Below are 20076 nucleotides of genomic sequence, written 5' to 3'. Positions count from 1 at the left end.
ACAGACACTAATGTTCAAACAGCCGCCTGATGGGTTGGACCAACCTCCCCTCCCAAAGAAAAAAAAATTACAGCAAGGGCAGAAAAGCTGGTTGTGGTGGTTGGTGGGGTTCAGCTAGAGGGATACATGGGTACAGTGGAGAACAGGACTGCCGTTTGGAGGGACCATGACAAGCTGGAGGAATGGGCTGACAGAAGCCTCATGAAAATCAAAGACAGCACCATGCAACATTCCAGGCTGGGGACTGCCTAGGCAGCAGCTCTCCAGAAAAGTATCTGGCGTTCCTGGTTGACAAGTTGAAGACGAGTCAGTAGCATGCCTTTGCAGCAATGAAGAAGGTTAAATGCACGCTGGGCTGTACTAGCTACAGCATAACCAGCAGGTCAGGGAAAGTGGTTGTTCCTCTCTACTCAGCTCTTATGAGGCCACATCAGGAGTACTGTGTTCAGCGTGGTGTCCAACAAAAGAAACACATCAACAACCTGGAAGTCCAGTAAAGAACCACTAAGATGGTTAGGAGGCTGAAGAATATAACATAGGAAAAGAGGCTGAGGCGAATTGGTCACGTGTCACATCCCCCTCCCCCACCATCCTTGAAGATTTTTTGCAACCTACCTGGCTAAGGCCCCGAGCAATATGATTTATGAATCGCTCTATGATCTATGACAAAAGGAAGCTAGATTGCTCCATTTTAGCAGCCGCCTGCACTTCTACCCAGTTGAAGTGACAATGGAAACACACCCTAAGTTACAAGCCTGATCTTCCTAAGCTTCTACACAACTGAGAAATTCTGGTACCTCTAGAAGATGACTGCAAGTGCCTAAGATAAGCTATTCCTCTGGCCTTCAAAAGGAGTCTGTCTCTTTCCAGTGACTATGCAGGAGGAGCAGGAAGAAAAGGCTTTTAAGTTGCATGCCCAAGTTAGCTGCTTAAGGTGACAAAGTAGGGAAACCTCCTGAAGATTCAGCCAGTAAAGCCTGAGAATACCGCATACATAATGGACACAAGGTGAAATGCAGCTGTCTTATGAGGCTGACGATCAAGTTTGTAGGGATACTGGTGGAGACAATCTGAGATTCATCCCAGAGTACTGAAGGAGCTGTTGGATGTTATGGTAGGACCCCTCTCAGTCATCTACCAAAGGTCTTGGGAGTCTGGGGAGGTCCCTGCTGACTGGAAGCCAGCCAACGTTATTCTAATCTACAAAAAGGTCATGAGGGAAGACCCAGGGAGCTACAGACCTGTTAGTCTAACCTCAGTTCCTGGAAAAATTATGGAGAAGATTACACTGGGTACTATTGAAAGGCATTTAAAGAACAATGCAATCATCAGGCACAGCCAACATGGGTCCACAAAGGGCAAGTCCTGTTTAACTAATCTGATATCCTTCTATGATAAGGTCACCTGCCTAGTGGATGAAGGGAAGGCGGTGGGCGTAGTTTTTCTGGGTTTTAGTAAGGCTTTTGATACTGTCCCTCACAGCATCCTTCTGGACAAGTTGTCCAACTGTGGGATAAGCGGGTTCATGGTATGCTGGGTGAAGAACTGGCTGAGGGGCAGAGCTCAAAGGGTTGTAGTGAATGGGGCTACATCTGGCTGGCGACCAGTCACCAGCGGTGTTCCTCAGGGTTCACTTCTAGGGCCAGTCCTGTTCAATATATTTACCAAAGATCTGGATGCAGGAGTTGAATGCACCATCAGCAAGTTTGCTGATGATACCAAACTGGGAGGTGCTGTTGCCTCTCTTGAGGGACAGGAGGCCTTGCAGAGGGATCTAGAGAGATTGGCGCATTGGGCTATGATTAATAATAAATTTAACAAGTCCAAATGCCGGATTCTGCACCTAGGATGGAGTAACGCCGGGCACAAGTATAAATTGGGAGAGGAGTGGCTGGAGAGCAGCCCTGCAGAAAGGGATCTGGGGGTGCTGGTCGACAGCAGGCTCAATATGAGTCAGCAGTGTGCCCGGGCAGCCAAGAGGGCAAACCGCATCCTGGGGTGCATCAAACATGGCATAACCAGCTGGTCAAAAGAGGTGATTATCCCACTGTATTCAGCGTTGGTGCAGCCTCATCTGGAGTACTGTGTGCAGCTCTGGGCCCCACAATTTAAGAAGGATGTGAAGGATTAAGAAGGATTCTGAATGTGTCCAGAGGAGGGCAACAAAGCTGGTGAAAGGGCTGGAAGGAATGTCCTATGAGGAGCGGCTGAGGACCTCATAGCCTTGTCTGGTTTGGAGAAAAGGAGGCTGAGGGGTGACCTCGTTGCTCTCCACAGCTTCCTGAGGAGGGGAAGTGGAGAGGGAGGTGCTGAGCTCTTCTCCCTGGTATCCAGTGACAGGACGTGTGGCAATGGTTCAAAGCTGTGCCGGGGAGGTTTAGACTGGACATTAGGAAGCATTTTTTTACCGAGAGGGTGGTCAAACACTGGAACAGGCTTCCTAGAGAGGTGGTCGATGCCCCAGGCCTGTCAGTGTTTAAGAGGCATTTAGACAATGCCCTTAACAACATGCTTTAACTTTTGGTCAGCCCTGAGTTGGTCAGGCAGTTGGACTAGATGATCGTTGTAGGTCCCTTCCAACTGAAATAGTCTATTCTATTCTCTCTCACCCACCTTTCTATTTACAAAAGAGTGATTTTTCACAGAAAGGCACATCCAGGATGAGCAATGAATCTCACCCAGGCATTTCAAAATCAGTTTTCAGACCAGAACCATTCTGACCTGAAATCTTGACTCTGAAATGTCTGGTTTTTGGCACATTGCTCATCAGCCTGCAGCAAATCATGTAAGGTTCAGAGGGAAGAAATACTCTGAAGCTTGGGCTCCTCCCTTCAGGCTCCATGCAAGATCTGCTAAAGAACTTATTAGTGCTCTTCACAGTGCTGGAAATAACTTTTCATTCTCTCATTTAGGACATGCCAGATAGTTTCACTTTCAGATCCTGTCACCAAGCTACCCAAAATGAGGAAACTGTTGGGAGAGACTCAAGTATGTAACTTGGATACAAATTCTTGAGTACAAAGAAAGTCTAAATTTCTTTAAGAAGTCGCTGAGGGAAAAACAGGCAGTGAAGGTGACAGTAAACATTGAAAACTGATCTGAAAGACAAAAGGCACAACTATGCTGGCAGACTGTAGTTTTCCTTGGCAAATCTGCTTAAGAGACACTGTTATGATGCAATGTCCAATAAAAAATACTAAGTGCTGCTTAGTATCTTGTCTTCACAACATTTTCCTTCTTCTGTATCAGTGACAAGAATTTCAGTACAAGAATACTATTAAAATGACACTGACTTCTAAAAGCTATCAAACTGGCCTTCGCAAGTTGTACAAGCGCTCAGAATATCCCTAACCAGAGTACACATCACATTCTTAATCATCCCCGATATGTCCTCCATAACAAAACAATTACAGATTCCTATATAAAAGTCTCCAATCGTCATCCTAAGAATTTGGCTCTTGAGTTCTTCAAGCAAAGGTGATTACCCCTGCCATATAGGTCTACCTGTAGCAACAAACTGGAAAGCACATAGCCAATATTTTGATTTGCCTAATTTACTCTGGCACTAACAGAAGAAACATTAAAGCACAATCATACCCAGTTAAATAGGTGAGAAAAGAATAAATGAGCAAGCAAGATCCCAAGGCCAATTTTCATCAAGAAATTATTAGTTCAGTTGAAAGAAATGAAACCTACTCAAAGGGGAGAAAAAAATACCAGAAGTGAACAGTAATCACCATGAGTATCATTTGAAGTGGTGAAGATTAAGTTAAACTTATGGTATCAGCTGTAGAAATATACAAAATAGTTCTAAACAGTCTAAACTCAATTAGCAGGAGCTATTCACAGCATCTTAGAGCTCACTGTGGACAAACTTACCCTCCTCAGCCTACACTAAGCTCTATGATGCCATCCATGACTATGTTGTTAAGCTAGATCATTCAAAGCCAGCTCATGCACCTCTGTAATACGCTGTCAACTCTGGTTAAACATTACAGACCATACCTATTGAACTGATATTATACAAGCTCTTCACAACACAGCTCTTCATGGGTTCACCAAATGATTCCCATATTTCCTGTGGTGGGACACATTTAGATACCAGATTGCATGTCCTGTATAGTTTTTCATAATCATGAATTGATGTATTCTTTTTTGTTTATTTAACAGAGCCCCAGGATAATTTCTCCACAACTGTATTTGAACTGCCAACTTACATTCAGATCAAATAATACAAAAGATCTAAAAGCTCACTTGAAAAAACATCTACGAAGGATTTGCTCATGTTAAATACAGCTGTCTTACAAAAACTCTGAGTAACACTATACTCATCATGTATATGCCAGCACTTGCATATTGCAGGAATTTAGAGGGCTTACTCATATGAATAATTCTTTACAATTCATTAAAAATACAAGTAAGGTTCCCAAAGTTCGTTCCCATTTAAGCCATCCCAACATAATGGCATAAAGAGTACTAAAATATTTAAGAATATCCATTTATAGGTTTGATTTCTTTCTAAAATACTTATTGAAATATTTTTTATGCTTATAAACAATAAAACATTTAACAAATAAGCCTATTACAAAATAGACTTTTCTTAAAATAAATTCCTAGTGTTTAACGGGAATTAGGGACAGCAATCCTTCCAGCTCTTCTAACAATAAATACCTGCTAAAGCAGATTTTAAAAAATATTTTATGGGGGTATAAACATTAATAAATTCAAACCATATCAAGCTGACATTTTTAGTTTTGCTATACTTCACTGAAATGTATGAATGTAAAAAACATACACAATATAAAATTAAAGGGGCAAACAGAATGCTTACTTTCTCTAAATGCTTTACAGTAGCCAAGGAATGACAACAAAAAGAACAGGGCACACAGTAGGTCTGCTCTGCCAACAATCCCAGCAACCTTAAAAAAAAAAAAAAAGTTTCAGATTACCAGATTTTATTCTTAATAAACTTGAGATAAAGGTACACACACATATACAAAGTGAAATGTATAAAAGAACATCACTATATCACTTTTTTTTTAACCTGGTTTACTGGATTAGCAATACCCAGTTTTCTAAGCCGCATCCTAATTTTGATTGGGTTTTGCTTAGTATCAGCTACGTAAATGATTTGGCTTTAGTTTATGAAAAACTGCTGTTTTAAGAAACAAAGAAGGACCTCGCTGAAGAAAATGTAGACTCTGCCCCAATCCATCTGTTTTTTGGATCAGGTTGGTTTTCAGCAGAACCCTTAGCAAACATCCTGAACCCCAACAAAACTGGCAGCTCTGCTGAATGGCAAATCAAGACTGTCCACTTTCAGAAGACAAGCCAGCCTTCAAATTGCAGTCTGAACACTCAGAATGGACAAACAGCTTCCAGCCTCCAGAATCAGAAAAAAAATCCCCCCTCCGGCAGTTTTTTGTGTTGTATTAATTGATTGCATTAGAGCTACCTCCAACTGTATCTTGTAACAGAAGCTGTACTAACGCAAAAGAAAATGAGAAGCACATTCTGGGACCTCTGTACTCCGGACTTATGCCAACCTATTTAAATCAGGAGCATTCTCAGGGCTATCAACAAGCTTTGGTTCAAGCCCTTAAACTGTATTTACAGTGACTTGCTGAGACACAGCATGACATACTCTTGGATCTTCGTTCCTCAATTACACAAGTGTCAGGATACACCATGAATTTTTCATGGAAATCATGACACAGGGGGGTGGCAGGGGACTGTACAGGCCCTGATGTTGGGACCTCACTAGAACATACAGCCAGAGCAAGGATCATGGAAACACCCCTTTGTTTCCAATCTAGCTCTACTTCCTGGAGTGCTGGGTTCCATGTTTCCAGGAGATGTACACAGAGACCTTTCTGAAGCAGGGCAGAACAGCTATAGGTTGTATTTTTTTAATCCACTTTTTGAAGTGATGGTTCGGGGACAAAAGCAGGAACTTTGGTTCTTGTGTAGTACACCAGTTGTCCCATTTTGTGAGTGGAACAGAAGGAGGAAAGTAAAAAGGTAAACTGTATCTTCATTTTGTTTAAAGCGAACTGCTAGCCCTCTCTTAGGAAAAGGGCATTTTTGTTGTGTCAGTCTGACATGATGGAACAACTATTTCTAAACAACAACAGAGAGAGAGAAAGAGAAGTGTAGAGGCATGAGAGTAGGACTGAATCCACTGAAGAGACTCTTTCCCACTTTACTCTCAGCTTCACTTGAGCACTGTAAAAGGAGAAACTGTTGGACTCCTGAATTCAGTTCAGAAAAACTTACTGATTTATCCAAAGCTATACACCTAACTTCCCTGCTTCTTTTTCTATCTTATAGAGGAATTACGAGAATTAACTCAATAGCTGTGGAGTGCTTTGAAAGGTGAAAATAATGAAGTGTCATTCTGTTCAGGAGCTGCTCTCAGCTAATGACATAAAAGTAAAGGTGAACTGAGACAATTTTGAAATTAAATGCCAACTTGTCACAACAAAGAGATTAAGGGTCTAATAACACATATATAGCCTCAGATGACTCTAACAGTACAATGTTATCTCAAATGCAGGATCAGGCCCGTAGTCTCTGGTAACAAGGTAAACAAAAAAACCCCACAATGGTTTTACATTAGTATCAGGTATATTCTTATGTCTGTGTTTCATTTAGTATTTCATCACTCAAGTGTTACAAAGAATAAACATTTTTTAGAAGTGGGAACTACACCACAACAGTATTTACTTGTAGGTAGAAAAATGATAGTGACAGATGTTTTTCTTACATAGGTACTGAAAGCATTAAACTTTTCAAGATCTGTTTTTACATGACAGTTTGTTTTGTGCTGTATATACCAAAATCCAAAGCAGCAAACAGACAGATTCTTCACAACTTTATGTCAAAATATGTCATCTCGTTTCAAAACCAGGATGTCATGATACTTAAAACTCACAGCTTTAAAATCACGAGGCATGCTTTTTGAGGAGATGCTGCCTGCCACACACTCATGCTAGAACCATAGCAGTATCATGACTGCTTCAGTGCAGCAAGATTTATTATTCACTGTGTAAATGATTAGAGGCCTTTTTTCACTCCTGGATCTTAGAAGAGACACGGTATGCAAGCATGCTACTTTTTTCCTCTTCTTCCAATGTTTGCCCAAAGCATAGGCAAGTCTTCAAACCTCGCATATGCAAGCAGACCACATCACTTGTAATTTATTCGACATGACTAAGGTCTTATTAACATTTGCCTGCTGATTTAAATATGTTTTTAGAGTCAAATGGAATGAAGAATAAAATTATGGATATCGATAAAGGAGTCGATAGTAAGCCTACTACAAAGTTAAGACTCAAGTGAGATTTCTCTTTACATGTCAGAACATCAAAAGCACTGAAGACTTGTTTTACTTCACTTTGACATCTAGAACTGGTTTTGCAGAACAAATACCAGGGGCCCTTCTGACACCAGCACAATGTGCTCTCACTAAGAAGCTATTCTGCAGGCAAGCAAACACCAGAGAATGATTGGCAGGATGTTTTAGCAACACTGCCAAATAAGGTGCCAAATTGCTAATACATAACTTTGCACCATCTCTAGCTTTCCAATACATGTAGGGTCCCCAGTCAGCTGAAAGGCATAGCTTTCCATAAGCTCTTCCCCATCAATCATGTGCAAAGCAAATGAAAAAAAGCCAAAACCATGGCATATTGTGAATAAATGAAAAATCAGTGCCACTTATATAGAATAAGGTGCACTGAGGATTCAGTGTTCATTACTATCACAAAGATCAAAGTTAAAGTTAGTACTTTTTCAGTAGCTCAGTCCTTCCAAGCTCTAAAAATCCTGATTCCTTCATTGTGATTATTTTATATTTCATTTATTCATTATTATAAGATCAAGCAGTCGGGGACCACATCCAGCAAGCCCACCGGCATAAGGCCATAAGATTTTCTTAGCTAGGAGTGCAAAAGAGCCTTTTAAGAAAACCATCTCCTCTTCACTAGAATTTCCACACAAGGACTTTGATCTTTGGTCAGGTATTTTAATTGGTTGCCACGCATGTGCCATGTCTCTATTCTGCATCTTTACAGTTTCAACTTCCAGCCACTGTTATACTTTTGTCTGCACTACTAAAGGGTCCACTACTATCAAATTTGTGTTCCCCATGTACATAATTACAGACTGTGCTAAAAGAAACCAAACCTTTAATCTTCTCCTTCATATTAAAAATATAAACCCATGGAGTTCGATCTCTCATGACATGGGATGATTTCCAGTCCTTTAATCATTTTCATGGCTCTTCTGAGCTCTCTCCATTTTTCCCAGTGTCCTTGCAGCATGGATTAAAAAGTGGATGCAGTATTCCAATGCAGAGTTCATAATAATGCCCCTACTCCAATTTTCTATCTCCTTGTTTTTTTATCAAAGCAAATGGAAATGAAAAGTGGTTATGTGTTTGCATTCAGTTTATCTTCCATTCTCCTTGGCTGCTCATGAGCTAATGTTTCTAGTAATGAATTCTTAATCCAGTAATTAGGGAAACTGTAGTTTAGGGCTATCCTTCTTTAGTTATTGTACTTAAATGATTTAATTTATCTTCCTTAATAAGGGCCAGCCCTGTGGAATTACAAGCTTTTGGATGTACTAACTATAGTATTTGATTGTTCTCCTAAGACATGTGCTAAGAGAAGCATTAAGCATATATAAAACCAATGTCTAGACTATAAGGCTACGTCAGAACTAGTTAGTCAAGATGGTAAAGAACTTCTAAGAGATAAATTGTTGGAGCTAATTATCCAATACTTACACATTCGGTGTGCACTGGATGTACAGCAAACAGCAAAGCAGCTAGAAGAGATGTCTTTGGAGCCAGGTTTAGCCTTCTTCCTTTATTACTGAATTGCAGTCCACCCAATAAAATCGAGAACACATCAACCATCAACACTGAGATAGTACAATGCAGTATTATATTGATGACATGGAAACCAACTGGGTAGAAGCCTCCAGCAAAAAGGTAATTAATTCTATATAGAAACAAAAACATTAAGGCTAGGAGTTACATCAATGGTTTGAAATATGTAAACAGAAAATCTAAACAACCCCACAGCAAGATCATATTAGACACACATAAAAAAAAAAAAGGCTGAAAAATACCAGCAAACCCCAGCATGCATACCACTTAGCCACCACAGTAGGCTAGAAACAATGTCCTGATCTTTACTCAAAGGTATTCATATGGGATACCATATTCAGCATAATATCTATCCTCTCCAAAGACATATGTTAATGCTATTATGTTAATCATACCTATGGCTACTTGGAACTGGCTTTTGGTCAGCAGCATAACTTCAACGTTGCAACACAGGAGCGTCCTACGGATGAACAACCCGGCCTACTCGGGGGATGGATACCCTTGGGCTTAAGAGAAACTATGTCCCAAAACAACCTGATGAAATAATTTTAATTCAATCCACACAGTGAGGAAACTAATACGCACTGAGACTATGATTTCCACTGACATTCTAGCTGAAAAACGTCCTAGCATTTGGACTGATGATGTGGAAACCATCTGGGTACAATCCAGTATCAATCCAGAAAGCAGTCAATTAGCACATCTTAATAACTAATTTGTGAGACTGGTTAGAGAGAAGTTTCATGCAAGTATTAGAACCAGAAGGAAGTGTAAGTGAAAATTCAGTCTAAAACTCTATTCAGGATAGGAACTCTGTGGTAAAATGGAGAGGGAGAAGAAAAGGGAGAAACATCTTGTTATTATCTGTATACTTTTATCAGTAGGTGAGATATACAGAAACTTAGTTTGGAAAGGGATTTTATAGAGTTTATTTGGTCAGCCTGCACCTGGCTTAAGTGAAATCTATTAAAAAAGCCTAACCTATTATAAATGTGATACACATAAAAGTTGGAGCTTAGGGAAATTAAGAAAACCAATTTCTTACTTGTGAAAATAGCATTTTATGGACCATCTCCACATGCTCATCTATATTTTCAGATATAGTAATGACTGTACCCCAGTTCGCTCTTTAAACTAACCAGGATGTTACTAGAGATGGAATATACCACAGGGACCTTGAAAAGAAAGGAAAGCATGTGCTATGTAATGCACTGAAAGCTTTAATAGGTTTAAGACTGACACATTCTATTCAGTTGCATATTTTCCTTGACAAAAATGTGAAGAAACTCCAACAGACAGTGAAACCCACAGCACAAAGTACTTAAAACACTGACACTACACTCAAGAGTCAAAGTTTTCGCTTGAATATGAGGACTAAGAGTGGGAGTACTTCTTCCGCAATCACTTAGTCCCTGGCTTAGACCGGACACAACTGCAGAACCGGTGCCAGGTCCCCATCCACAACACTGTGTTGCATGGGGAAAATAAAGAAGCTTAAGACTGAGTCCTCAAAGATTCTCTGCATTACTGTGCCCAATTTCTACATGGTCTACTGTTTGCTCAAATCTTTGTGCAAAAAACATGAGCTAAGCATCTATGGAAGTAATCCTCATAAATCTTTAGTTATTTGAGAAAAACAGCAAGTTACATATATAGGCAAACATCTCTCTCACTAGGATTCTCACACAAACACTCACTTGAAGTTAGAGTATCAGGGGCAAAGAGGTGGGAAGACTACTCAGTGACCTAGTGGCAAAAGGCCACAGTAGATTGATGCTATTTATAAAAAAATCATTTGACAGGTCACCAGGAAAGCAGAGAACAGAAACTACAACAGCAGTACGAGTGGCAGCATGGCTAAGTGAAGGGAACGTACACCTCCTAGTTCTTTGATGATGTGACCTACATACTGAACCATACTGCCCCTAGTACCAAGATACAATCTCTGAAAGGTACACTGAAATACAGAATGTCAAATAATGTATACTTTGGGAAACAAACAATTTGAAAATTAAAATTCAGTTTGAGATTAAGGTAGTGAACAAGAAAATCATATTCAGGAAAGGTATCCAACTACCCTCCAGATACTTTGTCTCTCTCCTTTTCTGTTGCCTCCTCCCTATAATCAATTGATCCAATATATGTTAAAAAAATTCAGACCTCGCGCGAAAAGACAAGTCTTACCTGAAAGTTAGGACAGTTAGTGGTCGATATGACTTATGACTGGTATTGCTGCTGAGTTTGCTACCCCAAAAGTCATGATGCCACAGGTCACCAAGTGGGGTTTCTGCCCTGAGGTCCTGAAAGGAAACATCATAAATTGCCAGATTCTTAACATCTCTGTTTTGTTCAAAGCAGCTAAAACACAAACAAGTTCTAACTAACACAGGCTCACGCTAACATGGACATAGCAGGTGTTTTGTTGGCTCACTACTGACATTTGACAAGGTACCCAAGTTTGCAATGAAGGTCACATCTTGGATGCCTGTCATCATAAAGGCCAACATGCTTGGATTCTGTAAGTAGACATAACTACATGAAATTTAGTAGAGTTATGAGTATTCATATCAGTTGATAATCTGGCCAATAGCTGAGATACAAAACACGTGAAAAAACCCTTTACCTTATAGTTTTGTAAAAAGCCTTTGATTTTAGGTCTAGGTTATCTTGCGAAGGAGGCCAACTACAAACTGCTGCAAATAGCTATTTTTCTACCAGTGTCAGTAGCACAACTACTAATGAAAGCATGAAAGCAAGAACACTAAAGATAGAAAACAACAATTAGCTCTTTTTGAAGTCTTACTTTGCACAGGACACTATTCAAATAGCTTTTTTTTTTTTTTTTAAATTCTTACTACATGAAACCAAGAATCAAAATCTCTATATACTGCTCTAAAAGATTAATAGCAGAAGACAGAAAAGTAATGAATTATTTTAATTTGGGGGTGGAGTAGGGGACTATAAAAAAAAACCACTGCAAAGGAAAAGTCTACTCTTTCCTTTTATCTTAAAGCCATGCTGATAATGAAAAAATCCAGATAACCTAGACTATTGAATGGAAAACATACAATTTGGAGAGGAAAAAAATAAGGACCTTGGTAGCACCCGCCTCAGTTTTCTGTGAGGACAAGCTGGGAAGCTCAAACTAACGTATTCATCTCCTACTTGCCCCTCTTCTCCTGCTTCCCTGGGGCAATTAAATACCAATTTATTAAAGACCAATTAGCAAAAGTGCAGGTTAAATACACTTAAGACAGAACCTAAGTCCAAAATTGTACTAGCAAATGAATAGCTTTTGTATGAGTGCTGGTATTACACCTGCAATCGACCACAAGTTACTCTACCCCCAGCCTTCTCCCCTGAAATTGTTCAAGAGACCAACAAATCAAAGCAGATTAACAAGCCAATACAAACACAAGTAAGCGGACAAACTGGGCTGCTAAACCCATGAAAGGTCTTACAAAGCCTGCTGTCCTATGTCTTATTCCTCCTACATCTCCATCTACTTACAAGATTCCCACATTACAATACCCTTGGTTCATTAACTCCAGTTCCTCTCAAATGCTGCTACCATCTCGCTTCTACAGTATCTTGAGCACCTCCTGTGGTCTCCAGTACCTTCCATCTCGTCCTTAGCTAGCATTTGTGGCCTACCAACAAGGCAAGAGAGAACACATACCACTGCTAGTCCCAAGGTATAGCCAAATGTCTGGGCCACGCTGACTGGCTACTGCTAAACTGAACTTACCTCATTTTTTCTTGCTTCTCTCTTAACACATTCTGACTTTCATCCATCCAAAAATCAAAAAAATTCAGGAAGAGGTTTATTTCTATCACTTGATCAAGTTTGGCCAGTATTAAGACAACCAGCTAAAAAAAAAAAATCAGGAAGGGAAAGTAGGCTAAAAATCCTAGCACACTGTCAAATGAAACGAAGCATTCTCTAGTAGGCTACTAATCAATACGCAGAAAAGAGAGCAGGGCTAACTGTAGTCTTTGAAAAGTCCTATATCACAGCTGTAAATTAAGGCATTCTCAGGGAAAATCTTAAGAAATCAAGACTCACAAGGCGATCCTATTGGGCTTAAGAATTATCAAGGTGCAAAGTTTCTTCACTCTCTCACAAATGTTTCTACTGCCAAACAATAGCTACAAATTTATTTCTTCTCGCAGGACTGCAATTTTGGCCTTAGGCACCTGAATTCCTGTTCCATTCCTCACTGGTATGCACAAACCCTATAGGTCATCATTTGATTCTCAGAGCAAGAGTGCACTCAACCAGCAGCCCACTAAATCAATCAATATGGCCTGCTTTTCCAGGGGCAAGTTGGGACTGGGTTGTACGCCAACATCTACTGAGGTCTTTGTTCTCTGCAGGGGACAGCTGTTAGTTGGCGTTGTGGCCCTCAGACTGTTTTTCCAACCAACAGCACTGCTCCTTATGTACATTTGCCAAAGAAAGGGACTATGAAAGACAGATTTTAGTATTAAAATTGTAAAAGTATGTCTTCTATGTCACAGATAGTCTTCAATAACTTGAGATGGGAAATACATTTGAGATGTGCAAGGCTAGATTTCCCCTTCCACCAGAATCAGTCTTCTTTCATCTTCCATAGGAAGAATGAAGGAAAAGCTGAATACATGGAATTACTTAGTGATTAGATTACACTTCCATATGACCTAAAAATCTTCAGTCATGTATCCAAGCTCTTGTATCCAAGTTCTGTGAGAAAAAGTTTCTTACGTTATTTTTCCCACTCGGTGGGCTTACCCTAAAATAGGAATGGTCTGCTCTAAGAGACACAGCTGTTTAAAAGTTACATATTATTTTTTTCTTTAAGAACTGAAAGTAGATATCAAAGAATCTCTACATATTTGATTAGCAGTAGCTTACAGACAGCAGAGTTCAATATTTGAAGACGAGTCAGTTTTTCTATATAAAGGCTTATGGAAATGACACATTGTGTCTGAAGCTCCTCCTAATCCAACTGTTTGTCTTGCCAAGCTAGTAAATAAATAAAGACAAAAGTCACTGTTGTGTACCAGTTAAAATGCTGCTTAAAATGACAAGAAAGCATCTGGAAAACAGCCTTGAACCCAAATAAAATCTAGTAACAGAATGTTCCATGATACATAGGGTCAACTAACTGTATCTTTCACTAAAAGAAAAAAAAAAAAAAAAAAAAAATTGAAAGATTGGGGTGGTGGGAGGTAGTAAATTAACAAAAAGGTCACTGTATGGTATCAAAGAAAATACTGATACAGTAATGCTCAGTAAATCTACAAAATTACTTCACCTGCTGTCTCTCCTATTGAATAGGAATAAAATATGCTATACTTTGTTTAATAAACTGTGCCTTTGCTAGATGCTCTCCCTCCCCATTAAAGTGGTAAACTCATTGTCTCTGTATTTTTCTTGTGGATTTTGCATTTCCATATATTGATATGACCCCTGTGTTAAAATAATACTGTCACAAAAATCTCATTTAATTTCTAGGGAATAATAGAGGATTTTGATGCAAAAAATACAATAAGCCTCACAGTTTTTCAAACATACAGACTAGGTATGAATTAATCTATTTAAGCAGTTGGTTGAATTTCTCAGCACTGCCAACAGCTATAATCCTGGTGCAGGTCATTGTGTTGCACAGATAAATTGAAACATTTTGAAAGTAAAAACTGAAAGAAATGGAGAAAGATTACAAGTATGGAAATTGCACATGAACAAAACAACCTGCCTTGTTTCAACATCAATCTTTTGTTCATTCTTTCAGGAAATTAAAATATTATAATTGTGCCCCAAATAAAACTTGGCAGAATGAAACATTGCCAGGAACTGCGTAATTTAAAATATAATGCTTCTTTAAAAAAAAAAAAAAGTCACTGCAGGTTCTTAATTTGTCTATAGCATTCTCTTAGAAGCTTTGAGATTTATTTCCAGTTTGGCAGATGTATTTTCCCCCCATACATTTATAACTCAAGGTATGATGACTTACACAAGCATAATACAAATTTGTCTAAGGAAACAGTAATTCTGTGGGATTCTAAAAGGCACATTGCAATAAGTTGCCACTAAATCTTGTGCAAGGCAAAAAAATGTGAATTGTGTTCTTCTAGCAGTATGAGTCTCCAGATTATCCTCCCTGTATACCCATGGCTTCAGGACAACAGAACCAACAGATGAGGGTGATTCTTTTTACCCTGTGCTCCTCTTTCCAAACATTTAACAAGTACCTTCCAGAACAGTGTAACAGCTGTAACACCAAGACCCAACCATGAGCACAGGCTCACTAACTGCTACATGTGATTCTATGAAGTGTCTCAGCAATTGAAGACACTCGACCCGTCAAAGTCAAAAGAATCTCAGCTAGAGGTTTGTTCCAGTCACATGTTAATTTTAAGTAATTCAAGGATTGTTCCTTGCATGTATGATCAGTTTTAAAATAGAGCATGAGAATACTCTGCCTCTATTTAAAGAAAAAATACTGTTGCCACAGGAACTTTAAGTGGGGAACAAGCATAGAAAAAGGAAGCTCTCCTTGCTCCTGTGACATTTTTATGGTATAAACCACAGCTGGAGAACCCCTACACCCTACAATCACTTAGTGAGGTATTATGTATCTTGCAACCAGAGTAAGTTTATTCATTGGGCTTATTCATCTGTCACCCTGAGAAGATAATGAAAAAATTTCCTATTAACATCAACGGGTATTAGAAAAGTCTACTGCATACTCTCACTGACTTAGAAATGAGCATAAAATTAGATCTATAGGCAGTCTTGATGTACAGGTACCCTGTGAATAATGGTTACTAAACATTGCTGCAACCCTAGATAATGCTTTCTTAGATGACAAGCAGACAAAGTTCATTTGGTATGGCAAAAAGAGATCCCTTCCCCTTGACCAGATATCAACACTTGTTAAGCAGAGCATCTCACTTGCAAAAGAATGAAAGGGGACACATTCTGAGGGGAAAAAAAAAATAATAAAAGCTGTTTAATTTGTTCACTCTTTTGTTTATGCATTAGAACCCAAGTCATGTTATTCAAATAGCTTTAGGAATAAGACTTTGTTAAGCATACTTATGCTTCTAGCTTTTTGGTAGAGCACTGCTGCACAGCTTGTTTGTCAACCTTAAATAAGGCTTACTTTAAAAAAACCCAATAAAACAAAAGAGAAAAATGAAGTTCAAAAAACGGAATATCAGAAGGAAGCTCTTTACTAGGATGAATATTTTGGGCCTACTTAGATCAACTGTTGTGATTATTTCTTCTCCTATGACCATTTATGTCAAAGGATGCGGGGGAGAAGAAGAGAGACAAACCTTATTATTGATGATGGCTTCAGAATCATCAAAGACAAAATCTCCATCGTAGCTGTTAGCAAAACAGAGGAAGGAAATTAACGCCACAACCATTTTAGCCCAGTATGACGGAAGGAGGAACCATGATACGTCATGGTCCAGATTAGGTTCTGTTTGTGCCATTCTGTGAAGTGCTTGTTCCAAGTTGGGAGCTTCAGCATTATGTTGGTTGCAAATCTGAAAAAAATACATACAAATGCACAGTTATAGTTGCATTTCACTAAAAAAGCATTTAAAAATGGAGAGTTGGGTTGGGAGAGGAGAATGAAGTTTTAAACAACCTTAACATTTTTTCTCGTGGTACATGTTGTGTATCTAAACATAATTCATCTTCCACTTCATGTATCATAAACATCTTCCACTTCAAATGTGGAAGAAAGGCACAGTTTCTCACGGTCAGAGCACAGAGATAAAGCCAAGAAATTCTTAGATTCTAAGTTAAAGCTTTGGCACAGGTAAATTCTAAAACCTTGAGCAAATCACTGTTTTTGTTTCTTACTATTCTTTTCAAGTATAACAAACAGGGGCATCACGAGGACCGTGGAGCATTTATAAAGTTCTTAAGAGAATGATAAGGACTATAATTTCCTTCTGAGTGTGAAAAACAAACATCATCAATTGCAAAAAGAGCTCAACTCTCTTCTGTTAATCGAATTAAAGGACCTAGTCTTACACATAGCCCAAATAGGGAATTCATACAAACATCACAGGTAGACATATACAGGTAGCAGTTAATGGACTAGGCCCTAAATCTCAACAATTCAAACAATGGGACAAGGCGCATACAATTAAGACCAAAGTAGTGTTCACTAGATCACTCTGCACACCACAAGTACAGTGTAGGCTAAATTCCACTGCTGTATTCACGGCCTTATGAGGTTGTTGAGGTAGATGAAAAAAGACCATGCAATCCAACAGCGCTGAGTGATACATCAGCACGGAGGTACTAAGGCTGGAGGTTTACCCATGAGCCACCTTCACTGGGAAGGGTCTCTTCTGATGCTCCAAAGCCCTCTGCCTGGACAGCTATTCTGCCTCTGCTTCTCTGGTGCTCTGACAGTATTGTGAGTAGCCTTATTATCAAGTGCTGCTATAAATGGCAGGGGGAGGAGGTTACAAATGGAAAACTACAGTAAAAGCAGGGAAGAATACAAAGTTTTTATTTGTAAGCCCCAAGAATGATAGGCGCGTATAGTAGCCCAGCTTCACACTTTCTTCTTATTTATTGGCTTTTTAAACCAACTGTTGCACCCCTGAAAACATTGCATTTAATGCCTTCACACAATCTAGGGAAAAGCTCCAGTCATTTGGCTTCTTGAACAGACTTGACCATTAGATCTGCTAAGGCAATTGCTTTATAGCTTTCTGTTTGCAATGCTAAATTCCAGTCTCCACGTATTCCCAACCTCTGTACACACACATGCAGACAGACAGGAGGTACTCCCTGTCACACCAGTGCCCCTTCTTGCTTTTGGGACTATATAGCAGTGCTCCCAAATTCAGATAAAGTCAGTAACATGGAGCTGTGCAACCTGAGAGAGAATGGAGCTCCTTCGCAGAGCAAAGCAGATCAGCCACTTTAAGAGCAAAACCTTTTCTCAAAGTAATTCGCCCTTCTGCTCTTAGTTTGACGAAAACAAAGACTAAAAGCAAGGCTGTTAATCAGAGGGAAGTGTATTGCATTGCTCGTAACAGCACAGATACAGCATCAACGCCCACTACCCAACTAAAATATTTAATGGACTCAAAATTCATTTTGCCCTGAAAGTCTCTCCCATTACGCTTGTTCGATTTATCTGATGTACATCTGCTGCCAGTCCTCTCCCCGCGGTCCAGAAGAGGAGGCCAGTCCGTGGGGGGCTCCCTTACCAGGGCAACGCGTTAACCGCCCAGGCGGTCTGCGCACCCACGAAGGACCGCGACCTCCCGCCGCCCCGCGCGCTCCTCCGAGCGGCCGCCCGAAGGGCTCTCCCGTTGCCGACCGCCTCACACGCGACCGCCCAGCGGGGGCAGGGAGGGCGCCTCCCCGCCGCGACCGCCAGCCACACCGCCCCCCGCACGGAAAGGCGAGCCCGAGCCGACCCCGGCCCGGCCCCGCGGAGAGCACCCCCCCACACACACCGCCCGGCACCGACCCACCGCAAACACCCCCGCGGCGGGGGGGGACGACGGGGACGGACGGACACACGGCTCCGGCGCCTTGTGTCCCGCCGGAGAAAGCCGGCGCCGCGGGGAGGCTCGCACCAACGGTCACGACGGCCGTGCGCGGAGACCCGCAAACTTGAGGGCGTCCCGAGCGCCCGCCGGGCTGTCCCGGGGAAAGAGCCCGCCCGGGAAGGCAGCGGCGGGCGGGCAGGGGCGAGGCTGCGGGGCGGGCGAGCCCCGCCGGGAGTTTCGCGGCAGCGCTGCCCCACTCGCCGCTCCCCTTTTGTCCTGGCGGCGGCGGCCCCGCCGAGGGGGGTGTCTCGGCCCCGGCCCTCAGCCCCTCCGCCGCCCCCGCGCCGTCCGGGCCAGTTCCGCCAGCGCTCCTGCCAGCAAGCGGGGCAAGGGCAAGTCCCCCCCTGCGCCCGGCGCAACCCCGCGCCGGGGGGCCCCGCACGGCGTTACCTGCGAGGAGAAGGAGCCCGCGCGGCATCTCCCACCCGGGTGCGAAACTCTCCCGCCCGGCGAGCCCCCAGCCGGAGCGGCCGGCGGGGGAGGGGCCGCGGCGGCTTCGCCTCCGGGAAACATCCTCAGAGCCCATTGGCTGTCTCGCCGCCCCACCCCTCCTTCTCCCCGCCCCTCCGGGGCAGCTGCGCGCGCCCATTGGCGGCGGCGGCGGTGACGCGCGGCAGGCCGGGCCGAGGAAGCAGAGCGAGGAGATCACTTGCGGCGGCAGCGGGGCCGGCGCGAGTCGTCCCCCTCCACCCCAAAGTGCGCACCTCTCCGCCCCGCACAAAGGCGGGAGCCGGGAGGTCTCCCCTGGGGGCGGCCCGCGGGCGCCGCCCGCCGCCTGCGCCGCGTTCCCAGAGCGCGCCCGCCCGCCGGCCGGCGCTGCCCCTGCCCCTGCCCCTGCCCCTGCCCCTGCCCCTGCCCCTGCGTGGTGGTCGTTGTCCCGCGCACCTGGCTGGCCGCGGGTGGCGGGGAGGGGCGGCTCGAGCGGGCTCGCCCTGCTCTCGCGCGCCGCCGCGACCGTTAGCGTGACCGTTACCAGCGGGTGAGCCGGGGCGTGCGGGAGTCTTTCCAGCGCGGGGGGCTCGCCCCTGGCCCCGGGGAACCTGGCGGGCGCGGGAAGCGCGTGTTTCCGTGCCCTGAGCCCCCCGCTCTTCCCTCAGAGGCGAGGTTCCTGCGGCAGCGGGCTTACACGACGCGAAAATCCCCCCGAAGAAAAGATGTTACAAAGCCAGTAGGGTGGTAGCGCGAGGCCGGGGGGGGGGAGGGCTCGCCGCCTCGGGCGGGAGCCCGGGGTGCCGTGGGCTGCCTCCCCGGGTGAGCTTGGCGCTGCAGCTCTCGGACGCGTTAGCAGAACGCCTGTCTTGATACCTGCTCCCGCCTTTCTCGCTGAGGCCCTGGTCCTGCCGGGCTTGTTGCGGCGCGCGCCCCGCAGGACAGATAGGATAAGGAAGCAATAAAAAGGCTTTATCGGGCGTGCTTTATTCGTGCGTTTCATCATTGCGATTTTCTTGTAAGAAAGTGCGATTAAATGCTGAACTACATACCACCAAAACGTTCGGCAGAAGCTTCCCTAAAGATAATAAAATCTTAATGTGCTGACATTGGATGAGAAATTCTGGCTATGAGCCAGCCAGAGACATATAATTTGGAGTAGAATTTTTGAG

The 20076-nt window shown here is 42.7% G+C and overlaps 1 protein-coding gene across 7 annotated transcripts in view; it reads right to left on the bottom strand.

Annotated features, from left to right (window-relative positions):
- The window catches only part of TMTC4 (transmembrane O-mannosyltransferase targeting cadherins 4), a 62006-nt gene extending 43058 nt beyond the window's left edge, over positions 1 to 18948 (bottom strand). For 4 of the 7 annotated variants that reach the window (XM_076361494.1, XM_076361505.1, XM_076361514.1 and 1 more), the window contains exons 1-5: positions 18866 to 18948; positions 16220 to 16435; positions 11081 to 11196; positions 8792 to 9008; positions 4832 to 4919 (exon numbers count right to left, since the gene is read on the bottom strand). In XM_076361494.1, the coding sequence (XP_076217609.1) occupies positions 4832 to 4919; positions 8792 to 9008; positions 11081 to 11196; positions 16220 to 16381 (583 nt within the window). In that variant the 5' untranslated portion in view covers positions 16382 to 16435; positions 18866 to 18948. Of the gene's footprint in view, positions 1 to 4831; positions 4920 to 8791; positions 9009 to 11080; positions 11197 to 16219; positions 16451 to 18865 lie in introns of those variants that run through there. The other 3 variants (XM_076361543.1, XM_076361553.1, XM_076361533.1) reach the window with 3 other exon arrangements.
- Between the last annotated feature and the right edge of the window lie 1128 nt (positions 18949 to 20076).

The sequence above is a fragment of the Aptenodytes patagonicus genome, chromosome 1 (genome assembly GCF_965638725.1).
Source record: "Aptenodytes patagonicus chromosome 1, bAptPat1.pri.cur, whole genome shotgun sequence".
NCBI lineage: Eukaryota > Metazoa > Chordata > Aves > Sphenisciformes > Spheniscidae > Aptenodytes > Aptenodytes patagonicus.
Note: the sequence above shows the minus strand (reverse complement) of the source record. Positions and strands in the feature narration are given on the sequence as shown.